The 21252-nt window shown below is 50.7% G+C and overlaps 2 protein-coding genes across 3 annotated transcripts in view; one reads left to right on the top strand and one right to left on the bottom strand.

The window, feature by feature from the left end:
- Positions 1-14811, top strand: part of Pltp (phospholipid transfer protein) — a 15952-nt gene extending 1141 nt beyond the window's left edge. For both annotated transcript variants that reach the window (XM_013010909.1, XM_013010910.1), the window contains exons 4-16: positions 1074-1202; positions 2297-2452; positions 3637-3700; positions 3808-3871; positions 4709-4800; positions 7041-7217; positions 7307-7366; positions 9755-9919; positions 10005-10072; positions 13301-13343; positions 13455-13518; positions 13596-13672; positions 14367-14811. In XM_013010909.1, the coding sequence (XP_012866363.1) occupies positions 1074-1202; positions 2297-2452; positions 3637-3700; positions 3808-3871; positions 4709-4800; positions 7041-7217; positions 7307-7366; positions 9755-9919; positions 10005-10072; positions 13301-13343; positions 13455-13518; positions 13596-13672; positions 14367-14498 (1291 nt within the window). In that variant the 3' untranslated portion in view covers positions 14499-14811. The remainder of the gene's footprint in view (positions 1-1073; positions 1203-2296; positions 2453-3636; positions 3701-3807; positions 3872-4708; positions 4801-7040; positions 7218-7306; positions 7367-9754; positions 9920-10004; positions 10073-13300; positions 13344-13454; positions 13519-13595; positions 13673-14366) is intronic.
- Positions 14619-21023, bottom strand: Ctsa (cathepsin A). The gene is made up of 15 exons (XM_013010908.1): positions 20949-21023; positions 20638-20831; positions 20359-20470; positions 19721-19771; positions 19554-19640; positions 19177-19332; positions 18786-18877; positions 18106-18190; positions 17597-17688; positions 17439-17517; positions 17200-17342; positions 16515-16590; positions 15503-15592; positions 15238-15342; positions 14619-15042 (listed from the first exon to the last, which is right to left on the bottom strand). The coding sequence occupies exons 1-15, from the start codon at positions 21000-21002 to the stop codon at positions 14959-14961; spliced, it is 1500 nt and encodes a 499-aa protein (XP_012866362.1). The 5' UTR covers positions 21003-21023; the 3' UTR covers positions 14619-14958.
- Positions 21024-21252: the final 229 nt, after the last annotated feature.

The raw sequence follows: 21252 nt of genomic DNA, 5'->3' as shown, positions 1-21252 counted from the left end.
AAAGCCGGAAGTGGCGCTATGGCTCAAGTGGTAGGGCACTAGCCTTGAGCTGAAGAGCTGAGGGACAGCGCCCAGGCCCAGAGTTCAGGCCCCACGACCGGACCAAAAAAAAAGAAAGAAAAGGAAGTATTAGGATTTGAACTCAGGATCTCATAGATCTTCTATCATTTGAGCCATGCCCCAGAACCTCTTTAGTTTAGATATTTTGCATGTGCGTGTTAGACCTGGGGCTTGAACTCAGGGCCTGGGCATTGTCCCAGAGCTTTTGTGCTCAAGTCTGGCTCTACCATTTAAGTCACTTCTGGTTTTTTGGATAATTAATTGGAGAATCTTATGAACTTTCCTGGCTGGCTTTGAACCACAATCCTCAGTTTCCTGAGTAGCTAGGAATGCAGGTATGAGTTATTGGCGCCTAGCTTTGTTTTAGGGATTTGTGGTGTGTGTGTGTGCACACGTGCGCGCGCACACGCACGTGTGCATGCGTGCATGTGTTCCAGTATAGGGCCTAGGCACTGCTCCTTAGCTGGTACTCTACCACTTGAGCCATAGCCCCACTTTTGGTGATTAATTCTTGGTAATTCAAGCCTCATAGTTCCCTGCCCCGGCTGGCTTCTACCTTTGATCCTTTGCCCCCTGAGGAGTTAGGATTACAGGTGTGAGCCACGAGTGCCTGGCAAATATTTTCCTTATGTTTATTTCCATACTCAGCTATTGGTCTTGCTATTTATGCTTCCCCTATAGCTAGGTTAGGCAAACCCCGCCCTGTCAGCTTTTATTGGTGGAGATGGGATCTTGTGATTTTTTTTTTGGTAGAAGTTGGCCTTCAGCCTTGACCCTTCCTTGGCCTCTACTGAGTAGCTAGGATGACAGGCGTGAGCCACCTGTGCCCAGCAGAAACCTTAGTTTCTGAGCCACCCACGTCTAAGTTGGACACTGGAGGACAATGGAAGAGTTTCCATTCCACCCACCCCAGCTTCCCCAGCTTGAGCTGGAAGGGGAGGGAATGAGTTCCCTGGGGGTTGTGTGGGGTCCCCTCCTCTTGATCCTGGATCTGATCCAGGGGCTTCCCACAGGGTGAAAGTCACAGAGCTGCAACTGACATCCTCTGAACTACATTTCCAGCCTGAGCAGGAGCTGGTGCTGCAAATCTCCAATGCCTCCTTGGGATTACGCTTCCGGAGACAGCTTCTCTACTGGTTTTTGTGAGGATGGGGCACTTGCAGGGGAGAGGAGGGTGGGATGACAAGGCCGAGTAGGGGCAGTCTCTAGTTTTTCTGAGTTCCGTTTTCTCCATCCTTAAACTAGTGTCAACTATACTCACATCTTAAGGATCAGTAGGAGTGTTTGGTGGGTGTCGGTAAACTTCAGAAAGGTAGCCTATTAAGAGGTAAACCTTTTTTTTTTTCCAGTCCTGGGGCACTGTCCCTGAGCTTCTTTTTTCAAGGCTTAGCATTCTACCACTTGAGCCACAGCACCACTTCTAAGCTTCTTTTTCTGTGTATGTGGTACTGAGGAATTGAATCCAATGCTTCATGCATGCTAGGCAAGCACTCTCTACCACTAAGCCGCATTCCCAGCCCAAGAGATATAATCTTAATCCTGATGGGTGATACGTGCCTATAATCCCAGCACTCTAGAGGTTGAAACATAAGTATCTCAAGTTCTAGGCTAGCTTGAGCTACATAGTGAGACTCTGTCTCAAAAATCAACAAGAAGCCCGGTGCCAGTAATTCATGCCTGTAATCCTAGCTACAGAGGAGACTAAGATCTGAGGATCACAGTTTGAAGCCAGCCATGGCAGGAAAGTCAGTGAGACTCTTTTTTTTAAAAATTAATTAATTAATTAATTTTTTTGGTCATAGGACCTGAACTCTGGGCCTGGGCGCTGTCCCTCAGCTCTTCAGCTCAAGGCTAGTGCTCTATTACTTGAGCCACAGCGCCACTTCCAGCTTTTTCTGCCTATATGGTGCTGAGGAATTGAACCCAGGGCCTCATGCATGCAAAGCAAGTCCTCTACCACTGAGTCACCTTCCCAGCCCCTCAGTTAACCACCAAAAAAAGCCAGAAGAGGAGTTTGTGGCTCAATGGATAGAGTGCTAACCTTGAGCACCAAAGCTCATAAACAGCACCCAGGCCCTGAGTTCAAGCCCCAGTACCAGCGCGCACACACACACAAAACAAAAACCTCTCAACAACAACAAAAAGGTATCAGGAAGTACAGGAGCCAGGACAGCAGCAGTGAGTGGCAGCTCACTTCCCAGCTAGAATGGGCTAGAGCATTAACCTCCTTTGGCAGATATGATGGGGGTTACATCAACGCCTCGGCAGAAGGTGTGTTCATCCACACAGGACTGCAGCTCTCCCAGGACCCCAGTGGCCGGATGAAAGTGTCCAATGTCTCCTGCCAGGCCTCCGTCTCCAAAATGCATGTGGCCTTCGGGGGAACCTTCAGGTAAGTCCTAGCCCCAGTACACCCTTTTGAGCCTCGCATCTCCATTTCCACGTATGACACCAAGTGCAAGGCTTGGTAGCCCAAGCAAGTCCATTTCCTCATTGGTAAAAAGGGGATGGAATAGAACCTGTTTTATACAAGATTGTGAGGAAAATGAAGACAAAATTAAAAAAAAAAATTAGAGCTGGGTGCTGGTGGCTCACGCCGGTAAGCCTAGCTACTCAGAAGGCTGAGATCTGAGGATCACAGTTTAAAGTCAGCCCAGGCAGGAAAGTCCACGGGACCAGAAAACCAGAAGTAGCGCTGGGGCTCAAAGTGGTAGAGTGCTTACCTTAAGCTGAAGAGCTCAGGGTAGCACACAGGCCCTGAGTTCAAGCCTCACAGTTGACTAAATAAATAAATAAACCTCATTATGAGGATTGTATTTGTAAAACATTCACAATAATACCTGTATATGATAAATGTCTATCCATATTATAGGATAGAATAGAGTAGAATAGCTAAGGATCAGTGTGCATAGTTGGCCATGCACTAGGAAGACCACCTGGAAGAGGAAGCATCTGAGCCCCACCAGGAGAACACAGGACACAGGCACCAGTGGAGGAGTGGGCATCAGTAAGGTTATGGATTGAAGCTGGGCACTGGTGGCGCACACCTGTAATCCCAGCTACTCCGGAGGTTGAGCTCTGAGGATCATGGTTTGAAGCCAGCCCAGGCAAGACAGCCCATGAGCCTTATCTCCAATTAACCACCAAAAATCTGGACATGGAGCTGTGGCTCAACTGGTGAGTGCTAGACTGGAGCATGAAAGCTCAGCGACAGCACCCAGGCTCTGAATTCTAACTCCAGAACTGGCAGGTGCACGCGCACGCACGCGCGTGCACACACATACACACACACACACACACACACACACACACGGTACGAACTGAAGGTGGGAGACATCAATCACAATACCTGTGAGAAAGTAAGTGTGGATTCATTTGGTGGAAGAAGGTATGGCAGTCTTCAGCATCCGGTTTGGGGCTAGAGAAGGGAAGAGCTGGGAATTTAGGATGGAGCTGGGGAGTCCCTGGTACCATAGTTTCTCTGGTCACTGTCATTGCTCCTGGACCTGGCTTGGAGTGGGGACAGGGTGGGGTGGGCAATGGGCTGGGCTCACCCAGCCTTTCCTCTCTGCCCAGGAAAGTGTATGAATTTCTCTCCACGTTCATCACTTCTGGGATGCGCTTCCTCCTCAACCAGCAGGTATGGGATGCATGAGGGAAGGGAGGGTAAGGAGGGAACAGTGTGTGTGTGTGTGTGGTGGGGGGCTCTCCTGTTGAGAAGGCCCTGATTCTAGCCTTACCTCCCAGATCTGCCCGGTGCTCTACCATTCAGGAATGGTTCTACTCAACTCCCTCTTGGACACGGTGCCTGGTGCGTTGATGCTGGCTGGGCCAGGCTGGAGTTGGGGGTGGGGTAGGAGGAGAGGCAGGATTTGCAGCTGTCTCATAGCATCTCCGAGTCAGGCCCTTCCCAAGCCAGCTGTGGGATGGTCCTGGACTCAAATGTGTTGCTGTGTGACCTTAGGTAAGTGCTTACTTTTCTCTGATTTCCTTGCTTGGTTCTCAATGCTTTGCCCTGGTGGCAGTCAGGATCCCAATATATGCCTGCTGATAATTGGACACATTTTTCCTAAGCTATCATCTCTGCCACTTGTGGGCAGAGATCTTATCCTTTCAAAGACATCGAGCACACAAGGCATTGGAAGGGAATAAACAGCAAGGAAAGACCAAGAAAGGAAATAATTCCTTTGCCATCTTGTTTAATGATTTGATGATACTCTGTAGAAGTAATAGTAATTAAAAATAATGATGATGAGGGCTGGGAAGGTGGTAGAGTGCTTGCCTTGCATGCATGAGGCCCTGGGTTCGATTCCTCAGCACCACATAAGCAAAAAGAAAAAAGTCGGAAGTGGCGCTGTGGCTCAAGTGGTAGAGCACTAGCCTTGAGCTGAAGAGCTGAGGGACAGCGCCCAGGCCCAGAGTTCAGGCCCCATGACCAGACCCCCCCCCCCAAAAAAAATGATGACGATAGCTTCTTTGTTGAACACTTGCTACATAAAAGGCACTGAGTGTTTTTGACATACAACTATTGATCCTCATGAGAACCCTCATGAGATGAGTATCTACATTTTATGAATGAGAGACCCAGAGAGGTTAAGCAGCTTGACTAACATCACACAGCTTTGAGTGACCGAAGCCCCTCCCGCAGTGCGCAGTTCTGTGGATGAGCTCGTTGGCATTGACTACTTCCTCCTGAAGGATCCTGTGGTTTCCACCAGCAACCTAGACATGGAATTCCGGGTGAGCTGCTGGGTTTGGTGTGTGCATAATCTCTGACCTCCTAGCCAGACTCACTCTTCCTCTATGTGATTTTTTTTTTTTCTCTTTAGGGCAGCTCTTACTATTAGGAATGCTGTGGTTCCCTATTGCCACAAACTGAGGTTAAACCTCCTTGTTCATAGTGTCGGGCTCTACCTTCCTTTTTTTTGGTGGGGGGCAGTGGTAGTCATGGGGCTTGAACTCAGGGCCTAGGTGCTATCTTTGAACTCCTTTGCTCAAGGCTATCCCTTTACTTCTGTGAAACACAGAGCCACTTCCAGGTTTCTTTCTTTTTTTTTTTTTTTGGGTCCGGTCGTGGGGCCTGAACTCTGGGCCTGGGCGCTGTCCCTCAGCTCTTCAGCTCAAGGCGAGCGCTCTACCACTTGAGCCACAGCACCACTTCCGGCTTTTTTCTTATGTGGTGCTGAGGAATCGAACCCAGGGCCTCGAGCATGCAAGGCAAGCACTCTACCACTGAGCCACCTTCCCAGCCCCCCACTTCCAGGTTTCTTGTGGTTAATTGGAGATAAGAGTTTTATGAGGTTCTGGGTTGGGAAGTGGCATAGTGGTAGAGTGCTTGCCTAGCAGGCATGAGGCCCTGGGTTTGGTTCCTCAGTACCACATAAACAGAAGAAGCCAGAAGTGGTGCTGTGGCTCAAATGGTAGAGTGCTAGCCTTGAGCAAAAGAAGCTCAGGCACAGTGCCCAGGACCTGAGTTCAAGTCCCAGGACTGGCAATAAATAAATAAATAAATTGAGATCAGATCTCAGCCTCCCAAGTAGCTAGGATTACAGGTGGGAGCTACTGACACCCAGCTATCCAGCTATGAGTTACTTTTTTTTTTTTTTTTAAGATAATATAAGGGGCTGGGAAGGTGGCCCAATGGTAGAATGCTTGTCTTGTATGCATGAGGCCCTGGGTTTGATTCCTCACCACCACATAAGCAGAAAAAAAGCTCAAGTGGTGCTGTGGCTCAAGTGGTAGAGTGCTAGCCTTGAGCTGAAGAGCCAAGGGACAGCACCCACAACTGACAAAAAAAAAATAAAATAAATATATGTGTGTGTGTGTGTGTGTAGTGTGTATATATGTATAAGTGTATATGTGTGTATATATATGTATATATACATACACATATACATATATATGTATATATATATGTGTGTGTGTGTATATATATATATGTCTCTACAAGAAGCTGGGCACCAGTAGCTCCCATCTGTAATCTTAGCTACTCAGGAGGCTAAAATCTGAGGACTGTGGTTTGAATCCAGCCTGGGCAGGAAAAATCCATGAGACTCTTCTCTCAACCAGCAAAAAGCTGGAAATGGAACTGTGGCTCAAACAGCAGTACACTAGCTTTAAGTAAAAAGGCTCAAGGACAGTGCCCATTCCCTGAATTCAAGCCCCAGGTTCAGCACACACACACAGACACACACACACACACACACACACACGTAGCTTATACAGTCCTTTACTATATTAGTGCATATTAATTGTATAAATGGGTTTTAAATCATTTTCAGATGACTTACAACACCTAATCCAATGCAAATACTACATAAATTGTAGTTACGCTGGGCTACTTAGGTAATGACAAGAAAAAAAATGTTTGTACACACTTAATACAGATGCCATATTGTCATCCCGTTTCCCCCACACACACAATGGTTGAATCTGTAGATACGGACAGCTAACTATCCTAATTTCAGGGCTGTGAAGATTTGCTCAGAAGGGCAATATTAGTTGCCTGAGGCTGCATAACTAGTATATAGCCACTGTCTTTGCCTCCCCTCCCCACAGTAGAAGGTAGCAGAGAATTTCAGAGCATGGACTCTAGATCAGGAATGTCTGAAGTTCAAATCCAGTCCTGCCACCAACAAGCATCATGACCTTCACTTTTCCATACCCATTTCTTCGTGAGGAGGCCGTGTGTGTCTCCCTGGGCCCTTATGTAGACTAGAAGAGTTGTCCTAGTAAAGAGGCTGAAAGTGCCTGGCCCATATCAGCAGGAGCTGTCATTACTGCCATCTAGCTTCCAGGGCTTATTCAAATGTCCCCTCTCCTGCCCTCGACACCTTTCCTGGTCCTCTCTTCTCCAGGTGGATAGGGTACTCCCTATAACAACCCCATCCTCTTTCAGTGCCCCCCAGGAAAGCTGTGTCTGACTCCCCAGAGTCCCCCATCAGTCTGCTTTGACTCTAACCCTGATCCCTCAATCGCAGGGGTCATTCTTCCCCCTCGCTGAAGGGAACTGGAGCAGCCCCAACCAGGCGGTGGAGCCCCAGCTTCAGGAGACAGACCGGATGGTGTATGTGGCCTTCTCTGAGTTCTTTTTCGACTCTGCCATGGAAAGCTACTTCCGGGCGGGGGCCCTGAAGCTAACACTGGTGGGGAACAAGGTATGCTAGAGCCTGGCTGTGCGCAGGGGCCAAAGGGGGCCGTAGGGGGGCTCCCTGTGATCCTGCCTGATTCTGGTTCTCCTGTCCAGGTGCCACATGACCTGGACATGCTGCTGAGGGCCTCGTACTTTGGAAGCATTGTACTCCTGGTGAGCACTGGCCAGAGGTAGGGCTGTGGTTAGGGTTGGGGAACTAGGAAGGAAGGAAACAGGTGGAGGGCCCCAGTGAGGGCCACGGAGGAGACACAAACCCGGCCACTGCCTGTGGTCTGGTCCCTCACCTTGCCAATCCTGGGGATGGAGGGGTTCCCACTTCTGCCCTGCCTCCTTCACAGAGCTGTTCTGAGGATTCCAGAGAACACAAGCCTTGCAGGGATGAGATGATGACATGTTCTTTAATTTCCCCTTGTTTGAAGGGCAGGGGGTGATAGTTAACAATTCTAAAAGCAGGTTGGGGATATATAGGTCAGTGGTGGAATGCTTGCCTAGGATGTGCAAGCGTGGATTCTGTCCTAGCACCACAAAAAATGTAAAAGAAATACCTGAAGCATAGTATTAATGGCTCGTGCCTGCAATCCTACCTTCCCAAAAGGTTGCGATCCCAAGGATCATAGTTTGAAGTCAGCCCAGATAGAAGAAAGTTGGGCAAAATAACTAACAAAAAGCTGGGCTGGAGAAATGGTTCAAGTCATAGAGTGCCAGTTAAGCAAACAAGCCAAGCAATTGTGAGAACCTAAGTTCAAATCCCAGTCTGAGGGTTGGGGGGGGGGTGAGGGAAGGAGGAAGAAAAGGAAAAAAGAAAGAAAAATGAGTTATGATTAACATACTCACTCTTGGTTCACCTTGGTAATGATAGAGCTGGGACCTGAACCTGTATTGGAATTTATGTGACTCTAGGTCACACTGGCCTCCACTATACAAAGTCACAAGGCTGTCATGAAGAGTAAATGATTTAATAGGTATAATTAGCGCAGTACCTGATATGGAGTAAGGGCTCAATAAACATTATTACTGTTATTACTGTCATCATCATCACCTGGTTTGTGGTCAAGCAGTCAAGAGTGTGATTTCTGTGACACAGTGTCTGAGTTCAACTCTCAGTCCTGCAACTGACTACAGAGCCTGTCTTTGCCACAACTTACTACCTCCAAAATGAGGACAATAGCTGGGTGCCAGTGCCTTATGCTTGTAATCCTAGCTGCTCAGGGGACTGAGATCTGAGGATTGTGATTCAAAGTCAGCAGGAAAGTCTGTGAGACTCTTATCTCCAATTAACCATCAGAAAATTGGAAATGGTGCTGTGGCTCAAAGTGGTAGAGTGCTAGTCTTGAGTGAAAAAGCTCACACCTGGCTGGGAAGGTGGCTCAGTGGTAGAGTGCTTGACTTGCATGCATGAGGCCCTGGGTTCGATTCCTCAGCACCACATAAGCAGAAAAAGCCGGAAGTGGGGCTGAGGCTCAAGTGGTAGAGTGCTAGCCTTGAGCTGAAGAGCTGATGGACAGTGCCCAGGCCCAGAGTTCAGGCCTCATGACTGGAAAAAAAAAACCTCACGCCTGAGTTCAAGCCCCCTGACAGACAAAAAATATAAATAAAGGAAGAGGATAATAATAAAATAAAATCACAATAGTAATAGTAATAATGATAATAGTAATAAAAATAGATGGCTCAGATGATTGTTGTGAGACTTCAATGAGCTAATACATAGTCAGCATTCAGAATCCTGTTTGATGCTGAGTTAGCATTTAAATTTAATAGGATTCTACCTGGCTCTTAGAAGAAATGCCCTCACAGCTAAGAGAGGAGGTGGCAAGTAGCTGGGATATTAACATGACAAAGGGGGCTGGAAACATGGCCTAGTGGGAGAGTGCTTGCTTAGCATGCATGAAGCCCTGGGTTTGATTCCTCAGTACCACATAAACAGAAAAAGCAAGAAGTGGCATTGTGGCTCAAGTGGCAGAGTGCTAGCCTTGAGCAAAAGAAGCTCAGAGACAGTGTACAAGCCCTGAGTTCAAGCCCTGGGACTGGCAAAAAAACCAACAAAAAAAATGACAAAGTTGTCTATGGGCAGTGGATGGGGATGTCCCTCAGCTCTTCAGCTCAAGGCTAGTGCTCTACCACTTGAGCCACAGTGCTACTTTCAGCTTTTTTCTTTCTGCCTATGTGGTGCTGAGGAATTGAACCCAGGCCTCATGCATGCAAGGCAAGCACTCTACCACTGAGTCACCTTCCCAGCCCAGTATTAGGATTTGAACTCAGGATCTCATAGATATTCTATCACTTGAGCCATGCCCCAAACCTCTTTGGTTTAGGAATTTTGTATGGGTGTGCTAGTCCTGGGGCTTGAACTCAGGACTTGGGCACTATCCCAGAGCTTTTGTGCTCAAGTCTGGCTCTACCATTTGAACCATTTCTGTTGTTGTTGTTGTTTTTTGAGGTATACGAAGCTATACAAGTCTTGATACTTATAACCTGTAGTCTTCCACTGCCCACTAGGGAAGAGATTAGAGCTGTGACTAGCCCTCTTTGCTCCGTCCCCAGAGCCCTGCAGTGATTGACTCCCCGCTGAAGTTGGAGCTGCGCGCCGTGGTCCCCCCACGCTGTACCATCAAGCCCTCGGGCACCACGGTCTCTGTCACTGCCAGTGTCACCATCGCCTTGGTTCCACCCAACCTGCCTGAAGTCCCGCTGTCCACCATGATCATGGTGCGGTCCTGGAGTGAGGGCATTAAAGGGGAATCACTGAGAAGTGGTTGTGGACCTTGATGTTCCCCTCTTCCCTTCCTTGCAGGAAGCTCGACTCAGCGCCAAGATGGCACTCCGGAGCAAGGCGCTGCGCACGAAGCTGGACTTGCGAAAGTACGCAGATGGGTTGGACTTCTGGTCAGGCCCTTAACTTCCCTTTGCCTTAAAGTGTTTAGGATAATGAGCACACCTATCCAATGGAACAGTGGAGTTAACATTGAGTCAGACCTGCAAGTCCTGGTGAGCTAGAATCTGTCTTTATTAATACATAAAAACGTATTTTGAGCTGGGCACTGGTGGCTCACTCCTGTCATCCTAGCTACTCAAGAGGCTGAGATCTGAGGATCGTGGTTCAAAGCCAGCTTGGGCAGGAAAGTCCATGAGACATTTCTAATTAACCACCAGAAAACCAGAATTGGCTCTGTGGCTCAAGTGGTAGAGTGTTCGTCTTGAGCCAAAGAGCTCAGGGACAGCACTCAGGCCCAGAGGTCAAGCCAAGCAACTGACGAAAAAAAGAAAAGTGTTTTTTGTTTCATTAGGAAGTATTAGGATTTAGGGCTGGGAAGGTGGCTCAGTGGTAGAGTGCTTGCCTTGTATGCCTGAGGCCCTGGGTTCGATTCCCCAGCACCACATAAGCAAAAAGAAAAAAGCCGGAAGTGGCGCTATGGCTCAAGTGGTAGGGCACTAGCCTTGAGCTGAAGAGCTGAGGGACAGCGCCCAGGCCCAGAGTTCAGGCCCCACGACCGGACCAAAAAAAAAGAAAGAAAAGGAAGTATTAGGATTTGAACTCAGGATCTCATAGATCTTCTATCATTTGAGCCATGCCCCAGAACCTCTTTAGTTTAGATATTTTGCATGTGCGTGTTAGACCTGGGGCTTGAACTCAGGGCCTGGGCATTGTCCCAGAGCTTTTGTGCTCAAGTCTGGCTCTACCATTTAAGTCACTTCTGGTTTTTTGGATAATTAATTGGAGAATCTTATGAACTTTCCTGGCTGGCTTTGAACCACAATCCTCAGTTTCCTGAGTAGCTAGGAATGCAGGTATGAGTTATTGGCGCCTAGCTTTGTTTTAGGGATTTGTGGTGTGTGTGTGTGCACACGTGCGCGCGCACACGCACGTGTGCATGCGTGCATGTGTTCCAGTATAGGGCCTAGGCACTGCTCCTTAGCTGGTACTCTACCACTTGAGCCATAGCCCCACTTTTGGTGATTAATTCTTGGTAATTCAAGCCTCATAGTTCCCTGCCCCGGCTGGCTTCTACCTTTGATCCTTTGCCCCCTGAGGAGTTAGGATTACAGGTGTGAGCCACGAGTGCCTGGCAAATATTTTCCTTATGTTTATTTCCATACTCAGCTATTGGTCTTGCTATTTATGCTTCCCCTATAGCTAGGTTAGGCAAACCCCGCCCTGTCAGCTTTTATTGGTGGAGATGGGATCTTGTGATTTTTTTTTTTTGGTAGAAGTTGGCCTTCAGCCTTGACCCTTCCTTGGCCTCTACTGAGTAGCTAGGATTAGAAACTTGAGCCATCAAAAAAGTGTTTTCTTAAAATAACTCCTAGACTGGGATGTGGCTCCAGTGGTATAGTTCGAGGTCAATCCCCAGTATGTTCAAAAAACATAGCAGCAACTCTGGATTCTCCCCTGCTGCTAGAGGCAGGCGAAGCAAGTCATAGACGAGCACAATGGCTTTGTAACCTTAAATCAGCAAGTTATATTTGTAAGGCTCACCCTCCCCCAACCCCCATCCCCCTCCACAGATACAAATAGATCTCCTTTCTAGGGCTGTGCTGTCCTGGGCAGGGGAGTGGGGAGGAGAGGTGAACCCTTAATAGTTCCTCAGTTTCATGAATTCACATTTCCTTACCATGTATGGCTGGTGAGCAGGGCAGATACAGAACATTCCCCAGAAATCAATTGTCAATGATGTTCTTGGGGGCTAATGGAAACAGCAGGTAGGAGGTCCTGATACTAAAAATAGCTGTGTTGCCTGGTGCTGGTGGCTCACACCTATAAACCTAGCTACTCAGGAGACCGACATCTGAGAGTCAAGGTTCAAAGCCAGCTTGGACAGGAAAATCTGTGAGAATTTTAACTCCAGTTAACCAAAAAGCCAGAAGTGCAGCTGTGGCTCAAGTGGTAGAGTACTAGCCTTGAGCAAAAAAGCTAAAGGACAGTGCTCAGGCCCTAAGAAGCTAGGACTGGCACACACACACACGCACATGCACACACACACACAAAGTTGTGTTGACCTTAGGCAAATTGCTTCACTTCTCTGGACCTCATATTTCTTTTCTTTAAAGTATGTTCCACAGGGCATGTGACTCATGCCTGTAATCCTAGCTACTCTGGAGACTAAGATCTGAGGATCATGGTTTAAAGCCAGCCTAGGTAGGAAAGTCTGTGAGACTCTTATCTCCAATAAACCACCAGAAAATGGGAAGTGACACTGTGGCTCAGAGTGGTAAAGTGCTCGCCTTGGTTAAAAAAAAAAAAAAAAAAAAAGCTCAGGACTGTGCCCAGGTCCTGAGTTCAAACACCCCCCCGCCAAACATAAACAAACTCAGTGCATCATGCTCTCATTTAGCTTGTTTGCCCAAAGCTGACATTCTACTCTACCATTTGAGTCACAGTACCACTTCTGGCTTTCTGTTTATGTGGTGCTGAGGAATCAAACCCAGGGCCTCATGCATACAAGGCAAGCACTCTACCACAGAGCCACCTTCCCAGCCCTTTTAGCTTTTTTTTTTTTTTTTTTTTAGTTTTTGGCTGTTGTAGGGCTTTAATTCTGGGCCTGGGCGCTGTCCCTCAGCTCTTCAGCTCAAGGATAGCACTCTACCACTTGAGCCACAGTACCACTTCCGGTTTTCTGGTTGTTAATTGAAGAACTTCATGGACTTTCCTGCTCAGGCTGGCTTTGAACCATGATCCTCACATCTCAGCCTCCAGAGAAGCTAGAATCACAAACATGAGCCACCAGTGCCCAACAACTTTTTTCTTTTTAACTTGCATGTCCATGTTTATTGCTTTTACACAATAGCTAAGACATGGAATGAGCCTGAGTCAATATTTAACTTTACGACGGACCTTAGAATCTGACAGTATTGTGAACTGTGTTAAATACACACCTTCAGAGCTGGCAGCTGGCAGCTTGGCATATAGAAAAGTACTGAATCAAAAAACAAAAAGATGATTTGATCAGGACACCTGAGGGGGGACTGACTGGCTCAAGGATGTGCATATCATAGGAGGTACACAGGCAGGTGCTATGGTACAGAAACCTGGGACCTCTGGTGGGTAGGTCTGGGTAGGGCCTCCAGCCATAAGCTGTTTCTCTTCCACAGGTTCCAAATCTACTCGAACCAGTCTGCGCTGGAGTCACTGGCTGTAAGTTGAGCATGGTGGGATTGGGGCTGAGCCAGTCTGTGTGGGTGGCAAGCCTCATGTAGGCCAGCCTCGCCCATGCGCTGCCCTGTGTGCCCCTCTCTTCCCTTGCAGCTGATCCCACTGCAGGCCCCTCTGAAGACCCTGCTGCAGATCGGGGTGATGCCCATGATCAATGGTAGGGCTGTGTGAGCAGGGAGGGAGACAGAGGGTGATCATGGGGCGCCAGACTGAGCCAGCCCCTCCCACCCGCAGAGCGGATCTGGCGTGGGGTGCAGATTCCTCTACCAGATGGCATCGATTTCGTACGGGAGGTGGTGACAAATCACGCAGTGAGTGGAATCAAGGCTGGAAGTGTGTGTGTGTGGGGGGGGGAGGCAGGGGGTTTCTCTCCCAATAGCTCTCTAGAGGGTTCTCATGGGTGTGATACACACACGGAGTGCATCGGCTGGTACTCTACCTCTTGAGCCACAGCTCCACTGCTAGGTTTATTGTTGGTTACTTGAAGGTACTCTTCGGCTGGGACTGGCTTTGAATCCTGATGCTCATATGTCAGCCACCTGAATAGCTAGGATCACAGGTCTTGTTCCCAAGAACCTTCTGAGGCCCCCATCTCTGACCTACTCACCAATGCCCCCTCCAGCTTCTTTTTTTCTTCTTTTTGGTGGTACTGAAGGCTGAACCCTGGGCTTTACATTAGCATCAAGCACTCTACCCCTTGAACTATGCTTCCCATACTTTAATCTTACACCAGACTCCTTCAGCCTTTTCCCAGGGGTGCCTTCTCCTAGGAACACTTCTCCATCCCTCCCCAACTAAGCTGTCATGTCTTAACTGCCGGGTCTGCCTCCTGAGTGCCACGTGACGCACAGGTGGCTTCTGCAGCCTCCACCTAACATCCTTGCTATGGAGCTATGGGAACTGCCTTTCTGCTTTGTCTCCTGCACTAGCTGACCGCCCAAGGCCAAGGGCTCTGTCTGTCTCAATACGGAATGAGTGAGTGAGACTGTCTGTCCCCTTACTCAGGGCTTCCTCACCATTGGGGCTGACCTCCACTTTGCCAAAGGACTGCGGGAAGTGATCAACAAGAACCGGCCTGCTAACACCCAGGACCCTGGCGCCTCCAGCGCCCCTCCGCCCTCCGCAGCAGCTGCCTGAGCTCTTGATCCCCACTCTGGCAGCTGGCATTAGAGGAGCCACTCCTCCCAACCCCTCCATCTCCCCACCTAGAGCCTATAGTGCCCACTCCAACCCCTAGTGCCACAGAGAAGATGAGGCTTGAAGCTGTACCCAATTTAATTCCATAATCAGTCAGTCTAGAGTCCGTCCACTCCCCCCCCCCGCTCTCTTGACAGCTCTTATGGGGTCCTGGGATGGGGGTCAATGTATCCAGAAGGGCATTCTGTAAGCAGGGCAGGAGCCAGGCCTCCTGGGCGGCAGTGCCTGGGAATAAAGTGCTAACTTGCCCCCAGGCGGCTATCTGAATGAAGTGGGAGCAGTTCTGGAAGAGCACTCTGGCCCACAGGGGCATTTTGCATAAGGAGGATTGCCATCCTAGTAGGAGAGGTGGGAGGGGCTGGATCAGGCATTGCGGGGGCTTCCACTGGTCCCTTGGTTATCAGTACGGCTCCTTGTTCAGGAATCGGGAGAACATGGTGAAGGCAGCCCGGGGCTTGTCAGTGGGGACCATGTGTCCAGCACCCTGGGGAGCAAAGCTTATGAGATGCCAACCCACACCAGTCTCTTCCTCTATGATCCTGTACCATCGGACCCTTTATTCTTCCCCCCTTCCCCAGGAAACTTGCCCTTAACCTAGAATAAAAAGAACTTAGATGGTAAGGGTGGGTGGATTCCCCCCCCTTCCCTTCCCACCCACTTATCCCTCACCCTCCCCTACCTTGAGGGTGAGAAAGGTAATGTGAGAGAATTCCTTCACGAAGCCGGCAATCTGCTCCCCACTCTCCCCATAGTCCACTAGCCAGGGACGGCGCTGCACCTCCATCTACCCCACCAGGAAAGACATCAGCTAACAGCATGATCATCCTCGCTCACAGCCGCCCACAGGACCTCCCCTCAGGGACCAGAACTACTGCCCAGGTTTGTCCTCCCAACCAGAATCACTCCCAGGTGCACCTGCCCCAGGGCACGCCGTCCCGTCTTACCTTCTGGTTAAGGGAATCCACAAACCACTCATCCCCTAAGAAGTTGCAGGCCATGTCCACATCTCCATTGTATAAGAGGATTTGGTATTTCTGGAGCAGGGTAAGCAGGAAAATGACATGTCTGAGATGACCTGGCCCCCGTTTTCAAGCCCTATCTTTCAGAGAATCTAAGGGGCCCCAGCTAAATAGCATGAGCCAGGAAATTCTCCCATTTTCCAACTGCTTATTATCTATCCAGTGAACACTAAAACTTTTCCCCATCATCCCCAGTTTTGTTCTTTTACTTTTTCTTTTTTAACGTTTTGTTTTGTCAGTCCTAGGGCTTGAACTCAGCGCCTGTGCACTGTCCCTGAGCTCCTTTTGCTCAAGGCTAGTGCTCTACTAAACTCACAGCACCAGTTGCAGCTTTTTCTGTTGATGTGGAACTGAGGAATCGAACCCAGGGCTTCATGAATGCTAGGCAAGCACTCTACCACTAAGCCACATTCCCCAGGCTCCCCCCTCCTTTTTAAAATGTTTTTGAGAGAGTCTGGCTCTGTAAGGCCAAGCTGCCCTGGAACTCTCAATCCTCCTGCCTCAGCCCCCTTGAGTGCTAACATAGGCTAGCACAGACAGGAAAACTGCAGCTGAAGCCCAATGCCTAGTAAAAGGACTTGTTCTTGGTCCTTCATGACTAGGACAATGCCTTTTCCCACCCTAGATGTCCATTCACCTATTTATGACACAACCTACTAGCTCTTCTCATTGTAAAAGCTCCTTAGCTGACACGGATTCCTGGGCCTCCTACAGCCAAGTGGCATGGACTAGAGACAAATCCACATTCTAATCTCAATCCTGCCAACCACAGATCTTGGGCAAAGAATTTGACCTCTAGGAGTTTCAGCATCCCTGATTCCGGAAGGGGGAAGGCTGGGGGAGGGGAGGAGGCTCTAAAGGGGGTCATTCCCCTCTTCCCCAGCCCCTCTGTGCTACTAAGGCTCTCTAGACGCTGATGGACCCGGTTCCCACACACCTGTGAGCTGAGCAGCTTCAGGTACTGGGAGTTCATGCTTTGGTAGAGTCGGCGGTACTGTAAATTCACCAGCAAGCTGCCAGGAACATGTGCACAGACCCAAAAGGAGGAGGGAAAAAAAGAGTCAACAGCTCAGACCTTCTCTCCTAGCCCCAGAGGCTGACCACAGTTTAAATCTCCCCCCTTTAGCCATGTTGCCTTTCTAGGACTTAACTGGATCTCTGGCATTCCCAGATCCTCATTTAGAAACTTGTAACATTTTTTGGCTATAGCCCTCCCAACAACAACAAGAAAGATTCTGTCAGTTGTCAGTGGCTCACACCTATAATCCTAGCAACTCAGGAGGCTGAGATCTGGGGATCCTGGTTTAAAGCCAACCTGGGCAGGGAAGTCTGTGAGACTCATCTGTAATTAAGTAACAAAAAGTTGCAAGTAGAGCTGTGGCTCAAGTGGTAGAGGGCCAGTCTTGAGCAAAAAAGCCAAGGGGCAGTGCCTAGGACCTGAGTTCAAGCCCCAGAACCAGAGAGAGAGAGAGAGAAAGAGAGGTCCTACCTTACAGTTAATTTTCATATTCTGGTATCTATACTGCCCCTCCCCCACCTTAAGAACCCCCTGGGGATGCCGGGGATGCCCTGGGCCCCAGGGGCCTGCCACACCCTGAGCAGCAGCGGCCACTGAAGCTCACTTGCACATGTCCCAGCGAGGCAGTTGCTCGGGGATGTGCAGGGCCTTGCGCACATAGGGGTTGTTGAGGTAGGTGGAGGCGGCTGTGGTGTTGGTGCAGGGGGGATCCATGCGTGCCCGGGCCCCTGACCGCTGCAGCAATGCCTGTAGACACAGACAGACACAGGGTCAGGGGTCCGGCTTGTCTACCTGCCCTCACCCCCACTCCAAGGAAGAGGAAGCCCAGGCCATGGCACACACCTGATGCCACAGGCGCTTGAATGGCATGCGAGTGAAGAGGTTGCCCAAATCCTGGACCACCAGTGTGCCGTCCTCATACCTACAAGTGAAATGAGGGGCTGGGAGCTGGGTCCCCACCCAGCTGGGGTTGGAGCCAAGGGATACACTGCAGGACTTACCTAAAAGAGCTGGGCACCCCCCCAGCGCACGGGGCGTAGAGATTGTAGATGTTGAGGCCAGAGCTGCTCACGATGCGAGACACTTCCTGCAGCTGTGACGACACGCCAGCGTGCTTTACACACAGATCCCTGGTCCACACCTCACCCCCACACACAGATCCCTGGTCTACACCTCACCCACTGAAGCAGGAGTCCCTGCAAGGCTCAGTGCTCTCACACCTCAGCCTCCTTGGGACACCTTTCTCCCATTCTTTCACAGGGAAGGACACTCAGGCTCAGTGGAAAGAATCTTCCAGACCTGAGCCCAATCCTAGCATTATTGCTTCCTATCACTGTGACTTTGAAACATTCTTGGCCTCCGTTTCCTCCTAGGGTGTTTCCGGAGAACACTGCATTGCTGTGTTGTTACCGGCTCGAAGGATAATGGTGATGAGGGAGGAAAAGGACTCCTCTAGGAGGGTGTCTTCAGATTCCAGTCCAGGGCTGACAGAGCGGGGGCAGACACTTACACTAGTTACACATTCTGGGTCTTTGTTGTCGTAGAAGTTACAGTTGTTCTGAGAGCAGCAGTGGGTCTGCAGCGAAGACCAGAGCCTGCGAGAAGTCAGAGCAGGCACTTAAGCCCATGTGAGCAGTGTAGCAAGTGTCCCCCTTCCTCCCGCCCCAGCCAGGGCCTCACCCCAGGGGTCTAGGAAAGCTATCACAGGGTGTGTAGTTCACCAAATGTTTTACTATTTATTTGTCGGTTGTGGGGCTTGAACTCTGGGCCTGGGAGCTGTCCCTCAGCTCTTCAGCTCAAGGCAAGCTCTCTACCGCTTGAGCTAAAATGCCACTTCCTGTTTTTTAGTGGTTTTTATTGGAGATAAGAGTCTCACAGACTTTCCTGCCCAGGCTGGCTTTGAACTGTGATCCTCAGATCTCAGCCTCCTAAGTAGATAGGATTACAGGTTTAAGCCACTGACACGTGGCTCCTTGATCTCATTTTTATTCAGCATTCTACCACCTGACCTACATTCCTGGCCCTCTTAGTCTCTTTAAATCCTGATTTAACACCAAACTCCAGGCAACCTTAGGCCCTACCTGCTAAGAAACCAGGACAGGATCTGGAATAGCGTGTGCCTGGAGGATGAATGTATGATCGTTTGACCTGACCCACCCTAGAGATTGCCCAACAGCCCCTCCCCCATACCTGTTCCCCAGAAGGCCATGGTAGTAGGCAAAATAAACGAGCGAGTTGTCATTCTGCTCATAGGAGGAGAGTCCGTTGCCCACAGCCAGCCCCTGTGAAACACCCAGGCCATCAGTTCACCCGGAGAGTGGGATAAGTAGGAACCACCCTTGACCTACATCTAGATCCTCTGCAATCTGGTAGCTGAAAGGCAGGGTGGTTTGTGGGGGTGGATGTGGCTACTCCATCTGAAAAACCAAGCTGGTAGCTTGACAGGTGAGCCTCCTGTGGTAGGAGGTGTGCAAACAGAGACCGGGCAGCCATGAAGAAGACTAGGCTGATGTGTATGCTGATCAGGTGACCTTGCTAAGTACAAATCTATACCGCAAGGTGCCTCCCTTCCCTTCTGTACCTGAAGGTTCATGCTGGCGTCCTGCGAGACCAGCACGGCCAGTGTGGGAATGTAGATGCCAGCATAACTCTCGCCAGTCAAGAAAAGTTTATTGTCCTTGTACTCCGGAAACAGGCGGAAGAAGTCTTTGAGGGCCTCAAAATTGCTCTGGGCTACCTGGGGATAGCAAAAGGAGCGAATCAGGTCTGGTATTTGACCTCAGGTCCTCACAGAAAATGAGAACAACACACCTAGTTTGTGCAAGAGGAAGTGACTTGGCTATGACCATATCATATAGCTTGGAATGGGGCCAACAGTAGACTCCAAGACCATGTTGCCTGTCCCCTCATCCCTGCTACCTTGGAGAACCAAGAAGCTTGGACAGGCTTTAGACTTACCTCAGTGTCATTGGTGGAAAAAACCTTGTCATCAGAGTAGGAGAAGCCCACACCAGCGGGGGATTCAATGTATAACACATTGGCAATCTAGTGGGGGAAGAAGAAATGCATTGAAGAGGGCTCCCCATTCCATTCAAGTACTCAGACACCCTCATAGGCCCACATACCAGGTTCCAAGCATAGGGGTTGTACTGGAGAGTGACACCATCTGGCTGGATCTGAGGAAGAAAGACACAGCTGAGTGAGTCCCAAGGGCCAAACAAATGAAGGGAAGGGTTATGCCAGGCCCCTTACACGGGCAAAACCCTGAGAGGGAGAGATGAAAACAATACTAAGGCTTTCCAGGCATTGGTGGCTCACGCCCACAGTCCTACATAGTCCTAGCTACTCAGGAGGCTGAGAACTGAGGATCACAGTTCAAAGCCAGCCTGGGCAGAAAAGTCATGAGACTCCCTATCTCTGATCAAACACCAAAAAGCTGGAAGTGGAGCTGTGGCTCAAGTGGTACAGTGCTAGTCTTGAGCACAAAAAGGCTCAGGGACAGTGCCCAGGCCCTGAGTTCAAGCCCCAGGACCGGCATTAAAAAAAAAAAGTGCTCAAGGACAGAGCCCTAACCCTGCGTTCAAGCACAGGACCGGCGCGTGCGTGTGTGAGACAGACAGACAGACTCTCTCTCTCTCTAAGGCTCAGGAAGAAGGAAAACGTCTGTCTTCCCCTTCCCCAGCTTCTTCCCTGGAAAGCTGTCCCTTCCTTCCCTCCGGGGCTGTGGGCGGGAGTGGGGGGGGGGGGAGCGGCATCCACTCACCAGGAAAGGGCCGTGTTCGGTGAGAAGCCCGTCCAGGGAGCTGCAGCCGGGCCCCCCGTTGAGCCAAAGGACCACAGGGCTGCTCTTCGGATCTTTCTGGGACTCCACAAACCTGGGGAGGGTCAGGGCGGAGTTAGTGCGTCCGGCAGAGGGGTCCCCCCGGCGCTCGCCGCCGTTCAGAACCCCTCCGCCCGGCGCCGCGCTCCGCCGAGTACCAGCGCCCGCCCGCCGCCCGCCGCCCGCCGCCCGCCGCCCGCCCCGGGAGCCAGGGCCGCAGACCAGTAGTGGAAGTGCTTGGAGCCCGAGGCTTTGAGGTAGCCGGAGTACTGGCGGAAGGACGGCTGCTTGGCCAGCCCCGGGAGGCACTCGATCTCGTCCTGGTCGGGGGCTGCCTGGCCTCGGGGCGCCCAGCACGGCAGCAGCAGCAGCAGCGGCAGCAGCAGGCTCGGCGGCGGCAGCGCGGCTCGGACCATCTGCAGAGGAAAGCGGCTGGTGACCCGCTCCCCGGCCCTCCCGCGCCGCCGCCCGCCGCCCCCGGCACCGGGGATCCCGTCCAGCCCCGGGGACCCCTCCAGCCCCGGAGGCTTCACCTCGGCTCCCCTGCGTCCTTGCTGTCCGGGAGGCGCCGGGAGACTGGAAGTCATGTGTGCCCGGGGTCACGTGGGTGTCGCGTCACGTGACGGCTTCCATTCCCTCCACCCCGTCTTTTATCTTTGCTTCTGTGGACGTGAGTGGCGGGGGCGATCGTGGCCCGGTCAAGGTCCTCGGGGTGTGGATCAAGTGATCAGGTGATCTGGGCGTGGCCAGCCTGGTTCCCGGGCCCGGGGCGCGGGACGATGGCCGAGCCCGCGGCGCTAGGACCCCCGGGCGGCGCCTCCGGGACGGGCGCGGGGG

The sequence above is a fragment of the Dipodomys ordii genome, unplaced genomic scaffold, assembly GCF_000151885.1.
Source record: "Dipodomys ordii isolate 6190 unplaced genomic scaffold, Dord_2.0 Scaffold13, whole genome shotgun sequence".
NCBI classification, from domain to species: Eukaryota; Metazoa; Chordata; class Mammalia; order Rodentia; family Heteromyidae; genus Dipodomys; species Dipodomys ordii.
Note: the sequence above shows the minus strand (reverse complement) of the source record. Positions and strands in the feature narration are given on the sequence as shown.